Here is a 25,214-nt window from a genome sequence, read left to right as displayed (position 1 = left end):
CTTTTTCATAACACACATTCACATAGCCTTATAGATATGCACTGTTCTTGGTATTGCCATGTTCACTTCTTGTAGTAAACCGACCTTGACTTGGTTAACAGTTCTATGAAGATTATTCCTGCTAATAGCAAGTTTTTCATAAGGAAAATGCAACCTCCCCCAAATATAAATTCCACCCCCACCCCCCTCCCCCCCCGAGGTTTGTTGGTTTTGGGGTTTTTTTTTGAGAGGTCTTTGTTAGCATTTTGTAGTGGCCTACTTGCTTCATTAATAATGATGTTGGATGTGCTGCATGCAGAAAAAGATGACTTCACCCTCTATAGTTGCTATGCTCCCAAAGAAATTTGGAAGTGTTACAGTTAAGTGATTCCATTTTCATCCCAGAGTCTGTTTTCTTCTCATACCATGCAACATAGGCATGCTAAGAGTTTGGTCTCTGTTTTTTGGCATCGGTCACTTTACAAGGATCTGCAGTTGTCAGAAAGTGATACTTCGGTCCAAAGCAGGTGTCTGTACCACGGACTCCAGACTGCTCCAACGAGGAGATGCACATAGCTTGTTTGGGATCAGTTTTTCGCTGAAGAGTCCATGGGAATTTTACTGCCAAGTTCAGTAGGAGAAGTATGGGGGCCCCATTTTGTTTCTTTTGTGAGCTGATGACTTGCCTGTATTTCGCTCACCCAGGTGAACATGCCTACAAATGTTCCTTCTGCTCATTTTCCACCATGACAATCAGCCAGCTGAAAGAGCACTCCTTGAAAGTGCATGGGAAAGCACTGACACTACCAAGACCCCGCATTGTCAACCTTGCAGCCTCACACGCCCACCACACCTCCAAGAACCACACTCCTGCTGAAGAAGTGGAGGACTCTAATGGTAAGAGGTGCCTCAGAGCAAGAATTAATTGTCTAAGGTGCCACTTAATATTTTTATTACAAAAAACCTTACATCAGGCAGCTTGCCCAAAAAGCAGCTTCATTTGATCATTAACAAAAAACCAGAAGTTGCATCAAAACCAAATCATAAACATGGTGTTGTAGGAAGTGACCTGCTTTAGATCCTCACCAGTTCACACAACATTAGCTTAATCCTGTCGCCAGTTGATTTTGGAGTATGTCAGTGCTGGCTTTACTTCTTAGCAGAGATTTAAATTGTAGAAAATTTTCAAAGGCAGAGCTTCTATTGATAGCCAGTGGGAAAGGGATCATCTAATTCTGTCCATGCTCCTGAAAAACACCCCTTTATCTTGTTAGCAGAGCACTTCAATGAAACCACATGGTTAAGCTTAAAATGTGAACCTGTAATGATAATAAAAGTAATTATTCTTCTTGTCCTTGCTACAGAGGACACCAAATGTACCTTCAGATATTAAGCTGCATCTGCAGGAAGGAGAATCTGAGAACTGTTTTCTTTTCCATGCTTTCTTTGAAAGCTGTTAATCCCCTTGTACTGAAGGAGTATGCAGAAGATATATTTAGAAAGAAGTAGAGGAGAGGACACTGTTAGCAGGGAAAATTCAGACTCATAGAAGATGTGTGGTTTCACAGCAAGCATTAAGGCTTTTTAAGTGGTAACTTATGAAGCACATTTTGGGTGTGGCTTCCTGCCAAATAAGAAAAGACCTGGGTATCACTTCCTGCCAGTTAAGAAAAGAGGTGGACTTGGGGGAAAAAATCTTAATTCCTGAATGAGTTGCATTGACATGGGAGGAGAATGTATGTGACTATAAATAAAAGGTTAGACCTGCAGATGTTCAAATAACTGGGATGGATGGAGAGTGTATTAGAAGAGGGGGAAGAAATAGCTTTTTTCAAGAAGTGTGAGAGGTTCTTAGGGGGGTTTTTTGTTGTTACTGTTTTTCTTGGGTTATGGGCAAACTAAGGATGGTAGGTAAATATTATCAGTAATCACTTTATAGCATTTTTGGTCTTCCATCTTTCCTTCTTTCCTTTCTCACCAGAAAAGAGCGTGAAATGAGGCTGAAAAATAAGAAATTAGTTCAGAAAATGTCACAAATGAATTTGAAGAAAAAAGTAATCACCATATGAATATTTTATTGAGGAACAAGAGAGACATGAATAATAATTTTTGTGGTTTAGCATGTCATTTCTGGGGTCAGAATCAGAATCTTACCAGAAGATTTTGACCAGCTGCCCTCAAGACTACCTTTTGTCAAAGGGTTGTCTGGAACAGTGCAATGAAGACTTACTAACTGAGCTTTTATTTTTGATAATGCTAGTTTAAACTAATCCAACAAGCAGAGTACATCTTGTGATCTATTCTGCTGCTTTTTTATTGCTTTTTTAAAAAAAAAGTTCCTTTACTGACTAAGAAGTAGAGAATAATTTTCAGTGGCTCTCCTAGTCTTTCCTGTGTGTTAGCCATCTTTTGGTAGCAATGAAGTGTTGGGAGATACAGAAGGATGGTATTTGAATTTGGGGAACAATGTTTATGTACTCCTTTTTTTGCTTATCCCAGGAGCTAAAAGTCGTGGTTAGTGAAGTTAAAATTCAAGTGCAGATCTCTGTAGAAGATAATTTTACAGCTTCTAGGGACTTTAATTCAAAATAGACAAAATGATTACTCTGTTAACAAAACCATTTCATGAAGTTGACTACGTTACCTAGACCTGTATTGCAGCCTAAAACCAAGGCAGAATTTGTCCCAGTTAGCTTGATCAACTTTAAACAGGGTTAATGGTTAAGTCACTTTGACAATAATAGAAACCACCCACTGGGGAGCTAGTCAGAAGCGTACAGGTGTTATAGTAGTCGTGTTAACATTTTCAGCATTGCTTGAGGAAGGAATAACCTGTTTTAAGTAATTTTTTTACATTAGTAAGTTGGCTGCAGATCAAGTTTATTTTTGGTTTTTAGAAGGAAATAAAACAATGTGTCTGTGGCCTAGGCCTGCAAGTTGCAGGTGATATGTGGTACTAGATAAAAAACTGCTCCCAGTAGTAAGAAATGTAGGTCTGTCTGACAGGCACTGTTATGTCCAGCTGGAGCCAATGTTAAGTGGAGCTCCATGGTGTAGTGTAGTGTAGTTGGATCGTGCCTGTGTTAGTGTGTATAAATAACCTACAGTGTGGGCTGTGATCAAGTTAATTCACTGGGGATGCAAAATTGAATTAGGGCTGGGGTGAAAGGCAGACAAAAGGTTGTGTCACATGGTTATGAACTTGCTTTGTAGGTTGGTAGGTATGCAGCAGGCTAGTGTAATTGAAATGTTTGCAGAAAGGGTCTTTTCTTGGATGAATATTGTGGTTGGAATAGGAGATAGAGCAGGATGACTTGGGGAGATTTGAGGAGCTAGTAGAACTAATTTTGTCAATTGTTGAGCCCTGTAAAAATAGAGAAAAGGGAAAAGGGTAGTGAATTGTAATAGCAGAGCGCGTGTCTGAATAGAACTGTTTTGGGACAACAGCCCAGTGAAACTTCTGCTTGATGCTTTTTTTCCCTGCAGAAATTGTTCCCTGAGGGACCTTTCATAGAACATTTCTTTTGTTCTTTTAGATTGATCCATTCATTAAAAGATGTGCATGTATTTAAATTTCTGTGACTCATCTCTTTTAGTACTGTTTGGTAGCAGCAAGTGTATCTGAAGTGTTCCACTGTATATCCTGGAGATGGTTTGATATATATCCTTGGTATACTTTTTGAGGAAGTGAAGTTAAAGTGGAGTAGATGCTGAATGTTTTAGGTGGGCCCAACCCTGGCAACTACATTGTCATAGAAAGCATAAGAACCACCCTGTTCTTGCATGCCTCTCTTAAGGCAGTGGTGTAAGAAGGTGATTGCATCAGTCTTGGCAAGCCAGTAGAGAGGGCTTTCTTACAGAGACATCATTGGAAGATGCAGCTTTTTGTATCCTACCTCTCTTTGCATGTTGGACAATATTTTGATATGCAAGGAACCTGTTTTCATTGTGTCCTAATCTAACTAGAGGTAAAGCACTCCTGTTTTTTTGGCAGGAGTGGGGTGATGATGTTTTGTTTTGAGGGTGTTTTTCTTACAAACAGCCACAAAACCTCCAGCAAATGTTGATCACCAGTGCAACTTTTCTGTTTTGCATAGCATGGGAACACTGACTAGTTTGTTGTGTCCAACTCTTGTTGAAATGACAAGGTAGCCATTGTGGTAGAATGTCCTTTTGCTCTCCTGATGGCTTACAGGTATTTTTCCTTTCACAAGAAGGAAATGGTGGTGTTTATTTGCATTTGAGTAGTTGGCTTTTTGTTTGTTTGGGTTTACTTACTTCCCTTAACACTTTTGAGAACTTATGTGGTAGAAATTCAGTGTAAATTGAAATATTACAGACTACTAGGAGGATTGGGTGAATCCCCTGACAAGATCTGTTGCTGTGTTCTTGCGTAGTCTTGTGAGAATCAGAAATTCTATTCATGTTAAGTTCTGCCAAGAAGGGTTGTATGCATTTATTGATGATACTGTCATCCTATGAGGCAGTATGTGTCACTGATAAGGGTTTCCAGTGCTGCACTGTGCAGGGTCAGCTCCATTCCTGTTGACTTGAGTGCAAGGATCTGCATTGTGAAGGTGTGACATCAGAAGACTATAGTCTCTTTCAATAAGAAAGAGTCGGAAGCAAGGCAGAGACAAAAATTGTGTGACTGAACGCTAGAGAACAGGAATAGGAACAATAGCAACAGGTGTTATATGCAAAGTAATCATCAGCTAAGGGTAAAGCACATGGCAACAGATGCTGTTTGTCTAAGCACTGGTGTTATGCATGTTGGATTGTATTCAAGGGCTGTGGAGGTGGTGGACTGCCTTCCTCTTATAAACAGGGGAAATCCATTAGTGCAACCTACTGTCATAAAGCCCATAAAGTAGAATGAGTCCAGATAAACGGTTTCGTGTTATGACTTCACACAAAAGCATCTTGGGAGATGGAAAATACTTGCCCTAAATTGCCTGGCTAGTACTACTGCTTTTTTGAACAGCTGTTTATTTTGTGAGGATAACCCCTTTGGCCTAACTCTGTTGTAGAGCAAAGTACTACTCTTTATTCGTATGGCTAGCAGATTTGGAGCCTCATGAATTTGTTAGTATCATAACTGTATGCAGTAATTAAAACTAATAGGCTTTTTAATTTTACTGATTAAGAATATTGAATTGTCAAAATAAAAGTGAAGTGCAAGTGATGGACTAGACAGACCTGGATGTGGTTTCTAATGTCTTCTCAGTCATGCTGCTGTTGTACAAGATCATTCCATTTTAGTGGTGACCAGTTTTTGGAATGTAGAAAACAGCACACTGTATTTGTGCCCTTGAAGGTTAACAACCGTGCTTTTCACTGTTGTGCAAACAAAATGGGATCTATCATTAATACCAACATACATCACAAAACACATGCAGGGTCAGAACGAGAAGATTTTTCGAGTTTCCCAGTACATGGTATGTCAACATCTTCATTAAATTTAATAACTTGCAGCAGCGAATGCGATGAAAACTGCTAAGTGAAACACCCCGTCCCCTGTTCCAGCTTTTTCCTGAACTTTAGTCCTTGCCAGTGGAACAGAACTTTGCTTCAGATAGAGACTGTAATATAAATACATTCGCTTGCTTTGCCAGAGCTAGGCTGGGTACAAAACTGCTTGACTAAGTCCTGTTTCTGGGACTGTTGTTTAAGAACTGTAAATCCCTTCCCATTTCTGTACACTTTTTCAAAGTGGATAATGTATAATCAGGGTGTGTGTCTTCCATGCCACTTGACAGATGAAATCCTGAGTGGTGCAGAGGGCCTTTAGCAGGTTTGCTAAAGCAATTTCATGTACTACCAGAATAAGAGAGAATAGTGAAAAGCAAGGAGACTTTTCAACAAAAATGTCTTAGCTGGTGCCAATGAGGCAGGTTTGTTACAGTGATCCACTCAGCCCTAGAACCACACATCTCCCTCTTCCTTCCACCTTTCAGAAAAAAAGGCAAACACTCCATATGCTTAGATACACTACCCCTGATTTTAATTTTTCTTTTCAAATCCATATCATAGTTTGTGGCTGATTTGTTTATTTCTATTTGTGGGCACTGTTGCTCTTGATAAGGGATATTTTTCTAACCTTCCAATCAGGGCAGAGCATTCCTAAGGTTGTCCTCTTCGCCTTTGGTGCTGTTTCTCTCATTGTTGCTATTGTGGGTGCTGTTTCTCTCATTGTTGCTCTTGTGTCTTATCGGCTGCTGTTTGGGGAAGACCACAATGGTCAGAGTCCTCACAGCCTGGAAAACTTACGTTGGAACAGAATAGCCTGCTCATAGTTTGGAGTTTGTTTTTTTGTTGGGTTTTCTTTTGGTTTGTTTTGGGGTTTTTTTTGAGGGGGGGGAGGGGGTTTGGACCCCACTCTTTTGAAGTTTGAGACCCTATTGTTTGACTGAGGAGGCAGCGAGCCTGTAGTAACTACAGGGAAAATTCAGGCAAGTCTTCAATACCTAATGGCTTTAATTGCAAGGTGAGTTGGAAGGGTAGCATCCATGTTAAGGATGCAAGGTGGTGATTTGCATGCTGCAAAACAGAAGGTGCCTCTGCTTTGGTAGTTGCAGGCAGGCTGCAAAGAGCTGTGTACTTGTTCTGCCTGTTTCCCTCCTTTTGTGCCCCATAGGGGTGATGTTGCATGCTTACTCTGAAGTATCAGATTAACTCATCTTCCTTGCAGGCTGCTTTTTCCCCTGGCTGTGTTCCTTCTTTCTCTAACCTAGAGCAAGTTTCTACTTTTCCCTCAGATGTCGCCTTTCTTTCTTTCCCACAGTGGCCGCATCGCCTGCCAATGCTTGTTAAAAATCCCTGGTACTTGCTGTTGTGTCCTACTTCTTGTGGTCAGCATTAAACTAATTACCAGATGTTGAATCAGATGGGAACTTTTCTCCAGCATCAGATTGGCAGGGACTGGTGGAAAAAGTGCAGGGTTTGTTCACCTCCAAGTTTACTGAACAAAACTCCTCACCATTTCAAGGACCTAGGGCACTGAGGATGACCTTGTTCTCTGCAGCTCTTTCCACTGGCATGTAGTTGTTTGAGGGTTGGCCTTTTCCTACAGCATGTTGAGAACAGTTTTTGGCTAGTGGAATGGAGGGAGATGTTTATTCTGTCATTGGCTGTGCTCAGCGAGGTGTCAACTTGCTGTTCATTGTACTTTTTTCTGGTCCTGAGCTTTTTGTGCTGGAACTGAATGGGTAAAGGCAAAATTGAGACTCAACAGGATGGAGACAGGAACTCATGCAGTTGGGAGAAGTTTGCTGTCAGTCTTTATGGATTGGGCTGGCCTGCTGCAATGGGATTGGTGTGATACTGGAAGACTTGTCTAAGGTAGAAAGAAGACAGAGTTAAGTTGTTTAGGTGGATGAATTAATAAATGAAAGAAGAAACATCTTCTGGATTCCTTCTGGGCAAACAGAAGTGATGTGATTGCACCCACAGGGGAAAGAAAGAAAGAGGCGTATCTATACTCTGGTTGGTTTTTTCCTGGGGTTTTTTTGCGAATTTTTTTTTTCTCTGATGTTTATGTTTAGGATAGGGGATGAAGTGGTAGGTGATGCTTTCTTAGCTGTCAAGTGCTACTGCTGTCCCTGGAATTTGTGATCACTCTGTACAGTGTAAAAAGGATGCTATTGCTGTCAAAGTATGTGTGGTATAACTTGACCGGTGCTGTGCAAGAGAGCATTTCTGTAGGCTGTTGTTCCCACGTGTTAGTAGCCTTCTTGTGTAAGATAACTGATGCTCTCCCTGTCTCCTGAGACTTCAGTTACTTTCTATTGATCTAAATGCTGCTAGAGGGATTTGGTGCTTGACAGGGAGTAAAACTCCTTTGCTTATTTTAGCTCTGGTGAAGTGGACATACGTCATCACCATAGTTGATGGCCCAAAGTTTGATGTTTAAGTAGCTGGGTTTATTTCTTCTTTAAGGGACACTGTTGGTACATTTTGGTACCAGTCCTTGAAAATACTGCCTGAAGTGATCTGAGCTCAGAGCTGGTGATAGAGATGAGGCTTTTCTGTTGCTGGTAATAATGATAATAATGATGTCAAGGTGTATGCTGGAGGTCTCCAAAACAAATTTCAGGTTACTGATCTCTATGATTAGGATGGATCCTCAGTACCCATATATTGTCACTGTAATTTTAGGGCCAGTTTTAAAGCAGGATGCAAAAATGTAGCACTTCATAAAGCTGTATTTCTTTCCCCTCTTTATTTCCAGCTTAGAGGCCAGTGAGCATTTAGGTGACAGCAGCATGTGTGTTTGTGGCTGTATGTTTTTATTAATACAAATACATAAAGGGTCAGAGTAATAAAGAAGGAAATGTGGAGTGCTCCTGAAAAATATCTGATGAATTGCCCTTAAAGGTGAGAAGGAAATAATGGAGCGTAACAGCATGAGGATGGTTCCGTTACCAATGCCCCCAAAAGTGGCTCAGTGGATTATTGTCTGAATGAAGAATCAATCAAAGTAGGAAATCTTTGTAAATTCAGAAGCAAACCTGTTACCATTAAGTCCTTTTGGCAGAACAGTTAAATGAGCATCTTGCTAGAGCTATTTCCAGATCTGTTTGTGTTCCTCTTTTCTGTAAGATGCTTCCATTTATGGGGTTTGAGTTTAGCTCACAGAATAAGGAATAGCTAGGCAACTTTGTATTCTATGCATTTTATGGAAATAGGTAAGCACATGGAGATCCCAATGTTTGACATGTTACAGAATTCTTGTTTCAAGTGCCATCCTGTATTTGGACAATAGAATTTCCTTGAATAACAAATTATAAGAATATAGGTTTAAAACATGACAAACAGATCAAACTCTTCACCTGTTATAAGCCAGTGGCAGCAGATTCTCAGCCTGCAATATTCTTTAAACGGAACACAGTGGATAAACACAGGTAAAACAACATGAATGCTGGAGGAAGGGGAACACAATGCACTCCCCATGCATCATCTCTGTGTTGTAAGTGAAAATGGCAATGGGCAAAGCAATTGGTGTGCTTAGAAAGCTGTAGTGGCTTGGCACTGATGTTGCAAAGGTTGCAAGTGGTGGAGCAGCTACTCAAAGAACCTAGTTTATGAGAGGGTTGTGTGCAGCCTAAAGGTGACTAGTAAGTGGCCAAGTCACCTAAAGAACTGCAGAAAAGTTAAACTGAGTTGAAGCCAGGAAGGAAGTTTTGTTGTGGGGAGGACAGGTGAAAAGAAGGGATAACTAGAAATTAAATGGCTTTATGATTAAGTGTTTTCTGACCACTCAAACTGATCCTTCCAAATCAAAGCATTAACAGAGCTGGGTAATGATTCAGGCAGTATTCATGACCATGTTGTGCCTGTCTTGAAAGCTAATGCTAATAGGAATCCCTGGTAGTATTGCGTACTCAAAAACAGAATGGCATGGGAAGCTCTTGGACTGATCCTTCTCTTCTAATGGAAGTAATAGGATATAACTTATTTCATCAACTACCTTACTGCTTCCTAAGTCTTACGTAATTCCTGCTGATTTCCTTTGTATCATCTTATACAGACTATTTTTTTTTTTTATAATTTATATATATTATACATTCTTTCCTTGATCTCAACTATGAAATGCCAAGGTTCTTCAGCAGGCAGCAGTATGAGACTCTCTTTGTAAATTAATTCAGATGATAGAATTATTATTTTTTTCTTCTTAGATTAAATATATGTCCCTTTGATATTAGCACAAGAAGCTGCATAGCATATATCCAGTTCTATTCAGAGATAGGTGTGCACATGACTTAAGGAGATTCAAAGTTACAAAGAAATAATATGGATATAGTTTCTCACCTGTTTTGAATAAATAAGATCGCATAGGCCATGTATCTTTATGGTTGCCCACTTATGAGCCTTAGATGTATGTATAATACCTTCCTCACAAAAGCTGGTCCAAAATGATGCAAAAAATGTCCTTTACAGATAATGCAGAAATAAATTCCTCCCAGCAAGGTTTTTGGGTTTTGGTGGCTTGGTTTTGGTTGTTTTGGATTTGCGTTTAGGTTTTTTTTGTGTGTGTGTAAATCCTTTAACTTGCAGTTCCTCTCTGGTTACTCTTTTCTTTTGTCTTTTGCATTGTGTGAACAAGGACACAACATTTGTTTCTGTAACTTCTTGTTCACAACATCCTAGCAATGTAGAAGTTCTTTAGTAGAATTCAGAATTTAGCTAGAGGAGTAGGTTCATATTCTGTTTTTAAACATGCAGTGAATAAAATTTGTGAAAAAAAACAAAAAAATGGTTCCCTAAGCTCCTTCATGAATGTTTTCTTGCATCCCTCTGAGTCTTAGTCTCTCTGTCTTCCCTTCTCCTCAGCTTAATTTATTGCCAGCTCATTTCACCCTCCCACATATTCTTCCTTCCAGGTCAGTGCTGCATGGCATAAAGTGAACAAATGTGTGTAGTCTTGACAATCTTTATATGACACCCTGCTTTGCCACCTTCCCACTTTTCAAGCTGTTGCCATTCATGACTGTATGCTATCTTACTGCTCAGTGAGCTGGTAATTTTGAGTCCAAATGAATTTTGGAAAGGATTGTGTTCCTAAATCTTGTAAATTCCACTCTTAGACTTATCTTATGCCTTTTAAAATAATAATTATTATTAGTTCAATCCCCTGTGCTTTTGACCATGTATTTTGTTTGTTCATGTTTTTTGGTATAGTATTGCGTCTTGATTTGGTTTCACAAATACATTTCTACCTGGAGGAAACCATTTGTCTGCTGCTTTTCTTTATTCTTTGGATTTTTTTTGTCATTCTTCACAGAAATCTTCTCTATATGAATGAATTCAGAGAAAATTAAAGAGCTTTCCAAATATTTTCCTTCTAGTCTCTTTAGGACTTTTTCTATAATGTTCTAGGCCTGTATTATTACTAATTCCCTTTTGCCCCCCAAAGCATTTTTAAGCACTTTTTGTTATTTATACGTTGTCTTCAGTTCTTTTCTTATCTCAGGAGCCAAACATCCCCTTCCCCAGTTTCATTTTGTCGTAAAAATGCTGATCTCTTGACTTTGGTTGATGTTTCTGTGTGGATGTATCAGGAAAGCTTGGTGTCTTCGTTGTTGTCTCCTACTGTCTCCTTCTGGTCATTGAGCTATTGAATTATTAGTAGTTTGCAAATGCAATAAACTTGCTTTCCAGTGTGCTCAAATGGCTGCTTTTCCTGAACATTGTTTCTTCCTCCATCCCTACCCCTCATTGTACAGGCATATAAATACTTGTAGTAGATGAGTCTAGTTCTTTTAACCCTAAAAGGATGAAGGAAGAGTTTGATTTCTTTCCTTTAATAGGAACTTCTTCCTCTGGTTTCTCAACTGCTGCTCAGTCACTCTTACTTAGACGTGTCCAGGTGTATTTCTGGTCTGTTGTTTGGTTTAGATGTCTTGTTTTTAGTGTGTGCATATGTTCATTGATAGCTCTGAAAATACCTATGAGGTACTAAAACACCATTTAATTTTTGAGTAAATTTATGTGTCTGGATCAGAACATTTAGTTACTTTTTTCTTCTGAAAAGATCTCAAGTGTGGTTTTTTTTTAGGTATCTGAAACATGTTGTATGCTGCAGTGGATCCATGAAAACTCGGGTTTTCATTTTGTTTCTGTGGTAGGTTTTCATTGTATATTTTTCCCCAGGGTATGCAGATGTGTATCAAGCTGCATTTTCACAATTGCATTGCATTGCATTGCACTGTAGTAACTTCCAGTACCGTTGACAGACTCATTATGCCAGTCTTTGTATCTTACTCTGAATAAAAGTTTTCAGAGTGGCAGCATCACTTACTGGGCATTTAAGTGGTTTAGGTACTCTGGAAAGCTGTCTCTCTTCACCCCATGCAGAGACACAATGAAACTTAACTTACGTGTTATTACCAGCACACAGTAGTAATTTAGATACGGCTGTGTTGATGAGTCACCATGTGGACAATAATTTCTACTGCTTTCCTTTCAACTAGTCATTTCTGCACTTGGATATGAGAATGCTGTTGTATCCTGAGGGTAGATTCTGTAGTCTTTTAGATCCATAGGTGCTGGCAGGGATTACACTACTTGCTAGACTTGTTATTCTTCTTGTGCAGGTAGTCTGTAGGGTAGATGTGATATGTGAAATCTCAAAATTGGGATTTGCAGCATCACTGCTGTTCTTCCATTCTGACTACATCAATACTGATAATTTTTGACTCTTAACATGATTGTAGGTGTCCTTCCTTTTACGTCAGATTGTCCCATGCTGTTACTTTGCTTTTGGAGTGGTATGGTGAAGTCCTTCCATTCATTTTGGATAAGATTACTTTTAAAAATGGATCTCAGTGTTTTTGGTGTGGGCTTTTTTTTGTTTGACGTTTTAAAATCAGTCATAGCTAAGTATTCAGTTTTCTTTCCTTGCATTGCATATATGAACATACTTTATTTTCTTCTGCTGTGTCAAGGCTGTTCATAGAAAAAAATGCCTTTTTTTCCTTAACATGTGATCAGTACTTCCTGATGTTTAATTTTTCTTTATTGTCTTCCCCTTCATGTTTTCTCTTTGCATTTATGCTTTACATTATTTAATACAAATTCTCTTAACTCTTCCCTTTTCTTATTTTAATGTCTTTCTTCTGCTTTCTGACTTTGATGTAGGCTTCTAAGGCCATTTTACTTTTTTCAGACACGGATGGCTTAGACCCTCTTCCCTGCTCCAGGTCAAAGCTGTTAACACTTTGCTGGAGTGCCCCCAACCGTTTGTGCTTGGGGTGCAGGAAAAAGTCTGAGGTGGAATTTGCATTGTTTACAGCTGGGACTGAATTATTGGTCAGTTCTGAGGGGAACGTTTTCTTGTCTTCCTCCTTCATTCTCTACTCTTAACATTCAGGCATCCTGTGTTGTTGCAGCAACACCACCAAAAGGTGTCCAGCAGCTTGAGACTTGTGTAAATGCTAAGGCTTGCACTTCGTCAACATCTTAAGTTAGCCCAGCACTGAAGTACATGCAGAGCTGTTTGGAACACCAGTCTGTTCTTCCAGCAGAACGGAGGTGGTGCCTGTGTAGAAGTGCTCTGCCAGTTTAAGGCAGTGCTTGATCCTTGACTGAGGGGATTTGCCTCCCTCCTCTCGTCCTTCTCTCAGGTACTGCTTTTGAAAAATAAATAAAAAAATCCAAACCCTTGACTCCATCATGTTTCTTATTTGCTGGCAGTTCATTATGTGCTGTGTGCTAAACTGCATGTTTGGAAGCAAACTCGAGTCAGTTGCTGTCTTTCCACTGCCTTCACTGGTTTTGGAGTGGGCATCAAAAAGTGTGGTTCAGTCAAGCTGGTGGAAAGCCTCCCATCCCATGCCTTTAGTTGGCTTCAGACTCTGACCACAGTGTTCCTGATGGAGCTGGTTTGCACCTGTATGCTAGGGTAGTTGTCTGGCAAGCTGATTCTCAGAAACTTAACAGAAGCCCTATACATGTGTTAATCCTGGGTGGGTTTCTTCAGGAAGTGCTAAATCTTGCACTCCAGAAGGATTGCAAAATAATGAAAGCATTTGACAAGGGAAAAGGAGAAGAATACACAGGCAGAACTAGGGACATGCATGATAACATTGTTTATGTGTAAACTTTCTGTATAAGCTCTTTAGGTGGCTTTTTTTCTGTAAATATCATAACTATCTTAATTGTAACAGAGCAATACACTAAAAATTGCAAGGTGGCCAGCATGAATTCTGGTTGAAAGACAGTAAGAATTCAAATTTTTAAAGGTAGAATTTGCTTTTGGCTGTTCCTGATGACAAGGAAAGCTACTTTGTGTACTTTTTTTTCTGTGGGAATAGACATGTTCTTTTGCAGTTTTCATATACCAGATTCCACGGAAGTAGGTAAGTATCAGATTGGAAGTATGAAAGCTGGAATAATAGACACCAGATGACAAGGGAAGTGGAAACATCTGAAGTATAGTAGATCTTCCAAATACTAAGAAAACTTCCTTGTTCTGAAAATAATAATTTTTAAACCTGTAATGTTTTTAGCAATGGACGTCACTGAAACTTTTGCTAGGAACCTTGATGATGTGATGGAAATTTTTGATCCTTTCCTCCTGAGGAAGGGAGCAGTAAGCTATAAACTAGACTTCAGTCAGTACTCTACAAGTAGTTTGGCTAGTACACGTACAAAAAGGACACTTTCCAGTGTGATTAACTTTTTTCAGGCAGTCATATCCTTGTCAGGAAATTGTCTTAACTGTGTTTTAAGCTTTTAGAAGCATTGAACCCCGTAGCCCAGACACCAGGCTGCAGATATGCAAGTCAGCAGATCTGCTCTGAACTATGCATTGTTCTGGGCCTCAAGGTCTGGTTCCAAAACAGGGTGAGTGCACAATTGCTGCTTTTGAGGGAGAAGAGACTTGTGCAGAGGTTTGCAGCTCCTCAGGCCTGGCCTGTGCCAAAGTAAATGAAGTGAGGAGTCTGTTTCAAACACAAGGAGAAGAAAGCCTTGACATTTGAACAGGTGGAGCTCACTGTGAGCACTCATGGTGAGCAAACCTGCTGTAGAAGTGGTGGAAACAAGAGATGATAAATGCTGCATTGTAATCCAGCCTCAGTTCATGAGGCTTGGGTAGGAAAAACAAAAAGTATTTCATTCAATTTACCAGTATCTTTTATGTCTCTGCCTTTGCCTTTACTGTACACCTGGTATTGAAGCCAGGGGAGCCTGGAGACATTTATCTCCTGCTTGTGGTTTGGGTTTTTTTGATGTTGTTAGTTTGTTTTTCATTTCTCTGGCATGTATAACCCCCTTCTGTGGTAGTGAGAAAAGAAAGCAGGCCTTTTACTCTTTTGGAGACAGGTGGAGAAGTCCCCACACTGAATGCTGTATTAGGCCTGTTTGCCTTTTGTTTCTACATACTAATTGGTTAGAATGCATGGTGCTAAGTTCCCACAAGTGTGTCTGTTGGAGAATTCCTACATATCTAGCTTCGGGAAATTAAGCTTTGGAAAATGAAGTACCCATCAAAGCAGGAGGTAGCTGGTACAGTTTGTATCCCAACTTCCCTCCCCCCTAGCTTTTTTCCCCCTTCTTCCAGAAAGCTTAAGAAAAGAGGCTTTTGTCTTCTTTTCAGGAAAGTTACACTGAAATTCATCTGTGCTTTATTCATCCGCTTTCATTTGTGCCATTCATGGGCAGCTGTGGGTTATATAGGACAAAGCAGATGAATTCCTAACCTCCACATTCAAGCAATGTGCTGGGAAAGGTTGAACACCACCCTCCCCCTCTTGTGTTTTTTTGGGTCCAACTAAAGTATTATAGCTTTCAGTTTCAGTACTGAGACATCTCCGGGCTGTGTTTCTCCACATACCATTAAAATGGTGTCACAGAGTTCTGCTGGGTTGTAGAAGGGATACATCTATACAGACATATCTATACAAAGAGGTCTCTTTCTCAGTGCAGCAAACTTGCAACTTCTAAGGAAATGTGGTTTAGAAGTTTGCTTTAGTGGAATTTATCATTAAATACCTTTTTTTCTAATGATGACTTAATTTCAAATATCATCTGCTGAGGGAACTTGGAATTACCTTTTGTGAAGACTGCTTCAAATGTGACAAAGTTACATTGCATCATTTCGCTGAAGTGAACTTCTGATGTGTGTTTCTTCATTGAATAAGAAGGGAAGGGTATCCATTTATTTTCCCTTTCATATTTCCACCCCCCACCCCCACTTTTAGATAGGCTATTTACATGTATCCTGTGCCAGATCTTCATCTGGTGTAAACTGGCATAAGACATTTGAGAGGATCTGATCTGGTTTATGCACCAAACATATAAACACTTGGCAGTATGATTCATGTGTTTACCTTCACAAATTACGTGTCTTAAAACCAGACTTCTTTTTAGACTAATTTTAACTCAAATCATAGAATCATAGAAATCTGTCACCTCTTTCCTACCTAAATCAGATCTAAAAAGCAGAATTTATATTGATCACCTTTTAAATTGTAGAATACATATTAGATTAGTTTAGATTAGATTAAGAAGTGCTACACCTGTTTTTCTTAATCCCTTCAGAAAGCTGTCGGCGGATTTCATAACCAACATCTCGATCAACTCCCTTTAAGAGCCAATAGCTTCTGGAGCATGCCTCAAACCTTTTCAGATCTGTTTATGCACCTGGAATAACAACTTCTCCCTGTTTCTCTACAGACTCTTCATACTCTGAGCCTCCTGATGTTCAGCAGCAGTTGAACCACTACCAGTCTGCAGCTTTGGCCAGGAACAACAACAACATCAGCCCAGTCCCACTTTCTGGGAGTGCTGCAGGAATGGAAAAAATGGAAGCCATCCTTAACTGTGAATTTTGTGAATTCTCCTCGGGTTACATACAGAGCATTCGGCGTCACTACCGTGACAAGCACGGAGGAAAAAAACTCTTCAAGTGCAAAGATTGTTCCTTTTATACAGGCTTTAAGTAAGTACTGTGCAAAACAGATAAACTGAACTCATAAGGGGGTTTTTAGCACTTGAAAAGACTTCTGAGATCTTTGAGAGCTGGCTGTAGCTAACAGAAACATGGCCACTGCTGACCAGGGAGTGGAACATAGGAAATGCCATGCCAGATCACAGCAGCATCCATGTAATCCATTTTCCTCTCTCCCACAACAGCCGGTACCATCTGCTGCAGACGAAAGCACCGTAAGTCCTTGCAGCAGGTTTTAGAATCATAGAATTGTTTAGGTTAGGAAAGACCTTTAAGATCATAGAGTCCAACTGCTAATCTAGCACCACCATTAAACCATGTCGCTAAGTGCCACATCCACACATCTTTTAAATACCTCTAGGGATGGTGGCTCAACCACTTCCCTGGGCAACCTCTTCCAATGCTTGACAAGCGTTTTGGTGAAGACCTTTTTCCTAATATCCAATCTAAACCTCCCTTGGCACAAGTTGAGGCCATTTCCTCTTGTCCCATCGCTTGTAACTTGGGAGAAAAGACTGACACCCACCTTGCTACAGCCTCCTTTCAGGTAGTTGTATAGAGGAATAAGGTCTCCCCTGAGCCTCCTTTTCTCCAGGCTAAACAACCCCAGATCCTTCAGCAGCTTCTCATAAGACTTGTTCTCTAGACCCTTCACCAGCTTCGTTGCCCTTCTCTAGACACACTCCAGCACCTCAATGTCTGTCTTGTAGTGAGGGGCCCAAAAGTGAACAGTATTTGAGGTGCAGCCTCACCAGTGCTGACTATAGGGGGACAATAATTTTGCCAGCCTTATTGGCCAGACTGTTTCTGGTACAAGCCAGGATGCTATTGGCCTTCTTGGCCACCTGGGCACACTGCTGGCTCATGTTCAGCTGGGTGTTAGCCAGCACCCCCAGGTCCTTTCCCACCGGGCACTTTCCAGCCACTGTTCCCCGAGCCTGTAGTATTGCGTGGGTTGTTGTGACCCAAGTGCAGGACCCAGCATTTAAGCCTTGTTGAACCTCATAAAATTGGTCTTGACCCATTGATCCAGCCTGTACAGATCCCTCTGCAGATCCTTCCTAGCCTCAGGCAGATCAGCACTGCCACCCAATTTGTTGTCATCTGCAAACTTAATGATGGTACACTCAATCCCCTTGTCTAGATCATTGATAAAGGTACCAACAGAACCAACAACCAACCGGATTTAACTCCATTCACCACCACTTGTTGGGCTTGGCCATCGAGCCAGTTTTTTACCCAGCAGAGAGTACACCCATCTGAGCCATGAGCAGCCAGTTTCTCCAGGAGAATGCGTGGGAAATGGTGTGAAAGGCTTTACTAAAGTCCAGGTACACAACATCCACAGCCACTAAGTGGGTTAGTCAAGTAGGACCTATCTTCATAAAGTCATGCGGACTGGGCCTGATCACCTGGTTGTACTGTATGTGATCTGTGTTGGCACTCAGGATGATCTGCTCCATAACCTTCCCCAGCACCAAGGTCAGGCTGTGACAAGCTTGCAGTTCCCCAGATCCTCTTTCCTGCCCTTTTTGTAGATGGGTGTCACATTTGCTAACCTCCCCTTCTTCTTTGGGACCTCCCCAGTTAGCCATGACTGCTGATAAATGGTGGAAAGTGGCATGATGAGCACTTCTGCCAGATTGCACACCTGGGTGGATCCCATGTGGCCCCATAGACTGGTGTCTGTGTCCAAAGGTCATGACTGTTTCCCCTTGCATTATGGGGGCTTCATTCTGCTCCTTGTCCTTGTCCTCCAGCTCAGGGGGCTGGGTACCCCAGCAACAAATGGTCTTACTATTGAAGACTGAAACAAAGAAAGCATTAGATACCCCAGCCTTTTCCTCATCCTTTGTCACTATGTTTTTCCATGTTTCATCCAGCGAAGGATGGAGATTCTTCTTAGTTCTACTTTTGTTGCTGATGCATTTATAGAAATGTTCTTTATTGTGTTTTGCAGCAGCAGCCAGATTAAGTTGGGCTTTGGCCCTTCTAATTTTCTCCCTGCATAACCTCATGACACCCTTGTAGTCCTCCTGAGTGGCCTGCCCCCTTCTTCCAAAGCTCATAGTCTCTCCTTTTTTCCCCTGAGTTCCAGCCAAAGCTCCCTGCTCAGCCAGGTTCCAGCCATCACATCACCCCCAACTCCTTCTGTGTTTGCCAAGAACAATAGGTCCAGCAGGACGGGACGTCAGTTTACTTGCCAGAGGAAACAGTACAGGTAGTAGCTTTCCTCAGCATAGGCAATTAGAGGGTTCTCCTTATCGCCAAGTCTGAAAATGTTCTCTACAAAAATAAGGTAATTTCTTGGTATAACCAGCATGAAGCATGGGACAATCAAGTGTCCTAGGGTGACAGGAGAATCTCTATCACCTTGCTGTAGGAAACCTCTCTCATGTAATTTTATTTCTCCCACCGTCTATCTAGCTGAAATTGAAAGTATTCTTTAGCATCCCTGATAACATATAGAGGCACCTCAGAAAATCCAATTAGATGTGCAAAATTTAAAAATTTGGTGCTGTGTTTGTTTGTTTGTGTGTATGTGTGCTTTTAGCTACTGTTCCATAAGGAAAAAAAGAGCCTGTGCACCTGTGCTATTCATCATTTCTTCCTGATATGCTGGCCCCTCAAGCATAACTCCCTCATCTGACATTTGATGTCTCAGACTTAAGTTCTTAGGAGACTGATGACTGTAAACAGTATGACTGGATAAAGGAGAGTTTTGTTGAAGAAAAATGTGGAGTACAAACCTGAGAGAATCCACAAAAAAGCAACTTCTAGTTACATGTGTCTAACCTCTTGCTTGAGCCCCTAGCTGCCTCTGTGGTAAAATTTGCTGCTTTTGCTTTATATCCTGATTGCTATCTGTCTGTAAGATTACCAGAAATTGCCAGGTCCGTTCAATATGTTCATATCTTGCAAGTGCCATTTTCTTCCACCTGGATGAAATGAAATCATCTTAAATCAAGCAGCATTTAAACACATTCATAGTTGCATAAGGGAGTAGTGTTCTTTCATGTGGTGTCTCATTCAGGGATTAAGTCTTGCTTCTTTTAGAAGCACAGCATGTTTTCTGTCTTTAAAAGAAAAAGGAGGGCGGAGGGAGGGGGGCAAAAACCCCCATACCAATCCCCCCTTCAATTCAGAAACTTAAACCTGTGAAAACTCTCACTGAAGTTGACAGAAATACACCTGTAGAATTCAGTGATCACTGGATTGGGCCTGTATCCAGTTGTGTTAGTAAGTTGCTTTGTGTTCAAGCTAACAGTCTTGAAGACTTCAGAGGCTTCTGAGTTTAGGTCAATGTGGCAAGCTCCTTAGCTTTACCACTGCTTTAGGAACAAAATAACCAAATGCCCCAAGTTTAGAGACATTTCTCATTTCAGTAGCTGAGCTTGTGGTTTCATAGGTGTACAGTTAATTTCCTCTGTATGCATGTCTCTTGCAATGTTTGAGTATGTAGCCAATGTAATGCCAGCATGATTTTTTTTTGTTGAAAAGTGCTGTGGAGTATTCGCTTATTCCTCCACATTAATAAATAGAGTATTCTTAGGCATGGGTTTTCAGATCTTGATAGCTGACACTTTAAAACTTAACTGCTTGGTGCCAAACTCACTGTGAACAGAAGGCTGTTTTGTATCCTGAATCTAAACTTTTTAGCTGGTTTTGGGCTTATACTACAAATACAGAGATGGTTAAGGATGTTATTTGCCTGCAGAAATAATTCTGTCCTCACCTCTGCAAGTCCAGAATGGTTGATAGATTTTGTTCAACTTGCTAAAAATTTAATCTTTGCCAGAGAAAGTACACTGAATGTTTCAGCCTGAAGACAACAAGCATGAAAGATGGGAATTCTTTTGCTATCTTAACTATAGCAATGTGACTTTAGAGCAACCCATGCAAAAGAGTTAGAATGAGTGTTTGTTACTTGAGGGTACAAGCCTGCAAATACCTCTGCTCATGTGTTACTCATGTGAGTAGCCCCACTGAAATGCCATGTGGTACTGTGAAGACAAGGCTGAGTGGTTTCTGTACTATTTTACATGACACATCCCTTATAGAGCTGTGACACTTCACCATTCCCTGCACACCTCTTCTGACTGCTTCCATCTCTCCCTCCTGTTTCACAGATCTGCTTTTACTATGCACGTGGAAGCTGGGCATTCAGCAGTTCCTGAGGAAGGACCCAAAGACCTTCGCTGTCCTCTTTGCCTATATCACACCAAATATAAACGCAACATGATTGACCATATAGTTCTGCACAGAGGTAACAATATCCCTATATGTGTCTGTATCTATGAGGAGAATGCTGAGCCATGCCCTTACCTTTCAGACTGGTTTCAATACATTTTCCTATTTCTGTACATGAGGGCAAGCATGTTGAATTAGTCATCAGCCTTTGAATATCTTTTGTTTCATTTCTAAATTATGCATCTTATTTATTTCCTGTAAAATTCAAAGTTAGCCAGTCCTGAAACAGGGTAGATATATAATGTTTTTTAAGCTTTTCCTGTAGAGGGGTTATCAGTCATCAAACACCTGTTTAGCAAGAGTTGCATAATTTACAGCTCTCATTTAGGCCAGATTTCTTTCCTGCTTATGTCCGTGTTATAATAAAAGCCCTACTGTCATAAAATCTGTGACAAGGTATATCAACTAACCATAGAGGCTCCAAAATAGCCCTTGATTACTTTCTTGATTTTTTTTCTCTTTACTGTTCTTAGGATCAAAACAAGAATTACCGTATTTTTGTTTTTCTTTAAGACTCCTATTTCCACCTCTCCCTTCTTTTTTTAAAATAGCTAAAAGCAGGATTAGGGATTTCTATATTCTATTAACTGCGGGCTTACTAGCTCAGAAGAGACAGCTGTTTGGGCTCTCTGGGCTGGGATTCCTGCCCATAGCTATCACACTTGGTGCTTGTAGATGGTCTGTTGGCTGCCGAAATCCAAACCCATGTGTTGGGATGGCACTCTGCCTGCTTGCAGGTTGGGCAGAGTTTCACAGTAGGGTATTGGTGGTGAGCAAACACAAGTTTTGCATGCCATCTTTTTCCTGGAGGAGATCCTGGTGTGACAAGCGCTATCATAATTCCTTGTAACATACCACTTTTAAGTGTTAGTAGCTTGAAGTCCTTCTTATACCAAAGCAGTGAGGTTGGCAGAGTTCATACAAATTTCTGTCTGGTAGCAGGGCTGTTCCGAGGGAACATCTGGGGAAAATGACCTGTCAGTGATTCAGAAAGCACATTACAAAGCTGCCTTATTTGGTTGTAAGAGTTTGGCAGATGCTTTAGGTTTTACTTCCTGTCTTTGAAGGTGTTGCTGTGTTGGATTTTGCCCAGCTTCAGGGTATACTCCAGAATTAGCTCACTTTAGAGGAGAGGAGGGTTTAGTTAACCCCTTGCAGGAGACCATGTTTTTCCAAGTGCTGCCGAGTTGTGTTCTGTTTTGTGGCTGTGCCAGGGCTCCAGTGAACACTGCCAACCCTTTAAAATACAGATAAACAGGGATAACTGTTAGGGCTTAGTTAGGGTACTTTTCATCATGCATAGAATTGACACTGGGAACGTCCAGCTGCAGAATTGGATGAGTACTTAATGAGCTGAAGCAGCTGCACTACCTGTACAGAGCTATTTCTGGCCAGTTGCAAGGAGGTGGTTACCTCCTGGGTAATGGAAACATATTTGTAGAGCTGTTGCTTCAGTTGCACAAACCAGCCTCGAGCCTTTGTGCTGCTGAAACAAAGCTGATAGCAAAGGACATCACGGTATACCTACTAGAGCACTGGGAGAGGTAAAACAAAGTAAAAGAAGTTTTAATGTAAATGGGATTATAGCTGATAGAGAATCTCAGAGGCCACTGAGGGAGGGGCAAGAGTCTCCTAGCATCAAGCATCCAGGTAATAAAGTAGGGTCCTTCCTTAAAGTGCTTTCTGGTGCACATATCCAGCTAAAAAACCCTCTACCATTGTGTTTATTTGTGTGGCAGCTGAAGCAGACAATTTTGACAACTTTTAATATGCAGTGAAAGACTGAGGGATGGTGAATGTAGCCTGAGATGACTTTCCTTTTTATAATGATTGCATTTATAAAACAAGGGCATAGCCCTGAGCTGTGGTCCAGGAAAATTAGTTTTGAGGTAGATGGAGTAGTGCAGTGTGTAAAATCAAGGGTGAGAAGGATTTGATCCATTCATAGTTAATGTTCCTTCTGTGTAAAAAGACATGTTTACAGATATGTGACTATTACATTACTTCCAAGTTGCTTCACCCCTAATCCTTGGTGAAACAGCATGTGCTTGAAATGGAGAGTGTATTTGCCGCTTAATGAGTGGCTATGGAAGCTGCATTTTATAGGGCTGAATGCCTAGTGAGAAAAAATCAGGCAAGGAATTTGCTTCCTATTAAGAGTGAGGGCAAACAGGAATCTTCCAAGAGCCTTCTTCCATTTATCACTTATTCCTCATCAGTATAAAAGTGGTTCACCATCCCTTCTGTGGGTACAGATGAACCACAGACTCATTGTGGGTGGCCTGTAGCAGGGGACTTTCGCAGCTAGAGGCTAGTACGCAGGTAGATGAAGAGGTTTGGCTCTCACGTTCTTCCTGGCCTTTGTGGCAGGCAAGCCTGGTGAGAGGAAGCACAGAGGGGACAGTGAACTCTTGTTCTGTGTCCAGCAGAGGTGCTGGCCTTTAATTTAGTCCAGACAATGCAATTAGTTTTCATTATCCCTTCCGGTAGCATTCCTGTCACACGTTTTGAAACATGTTGGTATTTTCCAGGGCTGAATGCAACTTACCAAGAATACTATTGGGTCTACTTTAAAATTCTTGGGGCATAATTTTTTCTTCTTTTAGTGATCATTTTATTCTCTTCTGGTACAAATAGTGATTTCATTGTTCCATTTATTAGAAAACACACCTGTTTCTCTTGAATGGTAACTTCAAGATAAAAAAGTCGAATTTTCAAATTCATCTACCTTCCCAAAGGCTTCATTGCTACATAGCCTGATCCCTTGCATGTGGTTGTTACTGGCATTATTCCTTGTGCACACAGCTTTGTTGATACATGCAGAATCCTTGTGCTGTGCTTGCTTTTGGCTACTGGAATGCAAATGCTAAATGTTCTGTGACTGTAGCTTGGATTTGCAGGCAAAAATGCATGTTTTCAAAAACCCGGCATGACCAAATAATTGGTGTGTGTCAAGGTAGTAGGACTGTTTTGTTTGTACTTGGTTTACCTTTAAGGGAAGGAAATAACTTGTATATGCTGTGGTGTTTTGCTGAGTAAAGACTTTTCCTTGCAAAATAAGGACTGGTAGACTCATGGGTTCTTTTATGCCTTCAGCAAAAAAAATGCTCAAATGCTTTGAGTTGCTGTACTGCCAATACCTAGTATGTTAACGGCCTTTCAATTTAATATCTGATCTGCATTACAGTTAGCCTAAATACTTCAGTCTAATGGAAGAGTTGGATTTCTTAAACCAAGATGATGCTTTGTAGGTGTTTGTTTTGTTGTTGTTTTTTAATTACACCTCTTGCTACATTGTTCAACAATTCAGGACGCCTGTTTGTCAGGCATATACAGTACTCTTCGTTTAGACAACTGCTGAACTTTGAAGAAGTCTACACATGCATAAAGCAGCCTTTTTCAACTGATGTATTGAACTTTACGGTTTGCTGTCATTTTGTCAGTTGCACAGATATGATAAGCATTCTAAATGAGTAATTAAATAAACAGGGCTTTCTAGGAGCAAGCTGGAGATGAGTGCATCACCTTGCAAAATGTGAGGTTCTGGATCGAAATAACCCTGTAAGTTCTAAAATCGTTGATTGTAGGAAGCTCACTGACATGAATACATCATGTAAAATTTTTAAATCATCCCCTGAAAGTGAAATCCTTCAGACTAGAATTGACATGTTTATTTTACTTTTCTCTTGTTATTGTGCTGCCTGTGATTTGGGGAGCATGTGTGTGATTGTGAGATAATACGTTTTGCTAATGTGAATTAGGGAATGCTGCATTACTCCAGACTGGTAGATAAAAAGTTTTATATCGTCCCATATTTTAGCTTTTTAAATCTGTGCCAGGTGCTAGAGGAAAAGTGAATTTTCAAATATTGTAATTAGTATTTCTCTTTTTTAAAACTTCACTTTTTCACTTTTGAAACCAGCTGCATGACTTGCTTCAGTGCGTTCAAAAGCACACAGTTGCAACAACCTTGTAAAAAGTCATCTTACGACCCCAGAACCACAGCTTTAAATTCTGTTGTCTCCTAGACCCTATTTATCCCTCTCTTGTTTCCCACCCTGAATGGCCACAACTCACTGTCTTCATAGCTACAGAAGGTATTTTCGGTGTAGAAAAGAATTACATGTCCACAGGGGTTTTGTTTAAGGTATAGTTTAGGGGAAAACTTCCACTTTTTGAAGTGGCCAGAGAGGAAGTTATGAGATAAAATAACACTTGTGTTCAGGGAGAAGCTGAACAGGATGGAGTATTTTGTTGGGTTCTAGAAAATACCTTGTGAGCACAGTGGCATATGGGTTGGCCAAAAGTCAGTGAAAAACCCTAAGGGAGCTGGTATATCTGTAGTTGTCTTTGGATGCGATGTTACCCTCCTCACTAGAGAAAAGGGCCCATTGGCTCAGATCTGAATGTGGATTGCCACATCTCACATTCTCCTGGCCTTCATGTCTACCATCTGAGATTCAGGCCTGGTTTTTTTGTTCGCTTGTTTTAATCTGTTGTTAGGGATGAACCTGCACGAAGAGGATCAAAC

General features: G+C 40.6%; 1 protein-coding gene across 5 annotated transcripts in view; it reads left to right on the top strand.

Moving 5' to 3' along the window:
• The window catches only part of ZNF462 (zinc finger protein 462), a 94,039-nt gene that overhangs the window by 56,060 nt on the left and 12,765 nt on the right, over positions 1-25,214 (top strand). For 2 of the 5 annotated variants that reach the window (XM_055698620.1, XM_055698619.1), the window contains exons 7-10: positions 685-876; positions 16,159-16,423; positions 18,525-18,653; positions 20,563-20,699. In XM_055698620.1, the coding sequence (XP_055554595.1) occupies positions 685-876; positions 16,159-16,423; positions 18,525-18,653; positions 20,563-20,699 (723 nt within the window). The remainder of the gene's footprint in view (positions 1-684; positions 877-16,158; positions 16,424-18,524; positions 18,654-20,562; positions 20,700-25,214) is intronic. The other 3 variants (XM_014286367.3, XM_027816148.2, XM_027816149.2) reach the window with 2 other exon arrangements.

This window comes from Falco cherrug, chromosome Z (assembly GCF_023634085.1).
Source record: "Falco cherrug isolate bFalChe1 chromosome Z, bFalChe1.pri, whole genome shotgun sequence".
Classification (NCBI taxonomy): Eukaryota; Metazoa; Chordata; class Aves; order Falconiformes; family Falconidae; genus Falco; species Falco cherrug.
This window is presented reverse-complemented; position numbering and strand designations above follow the sequence as displayed.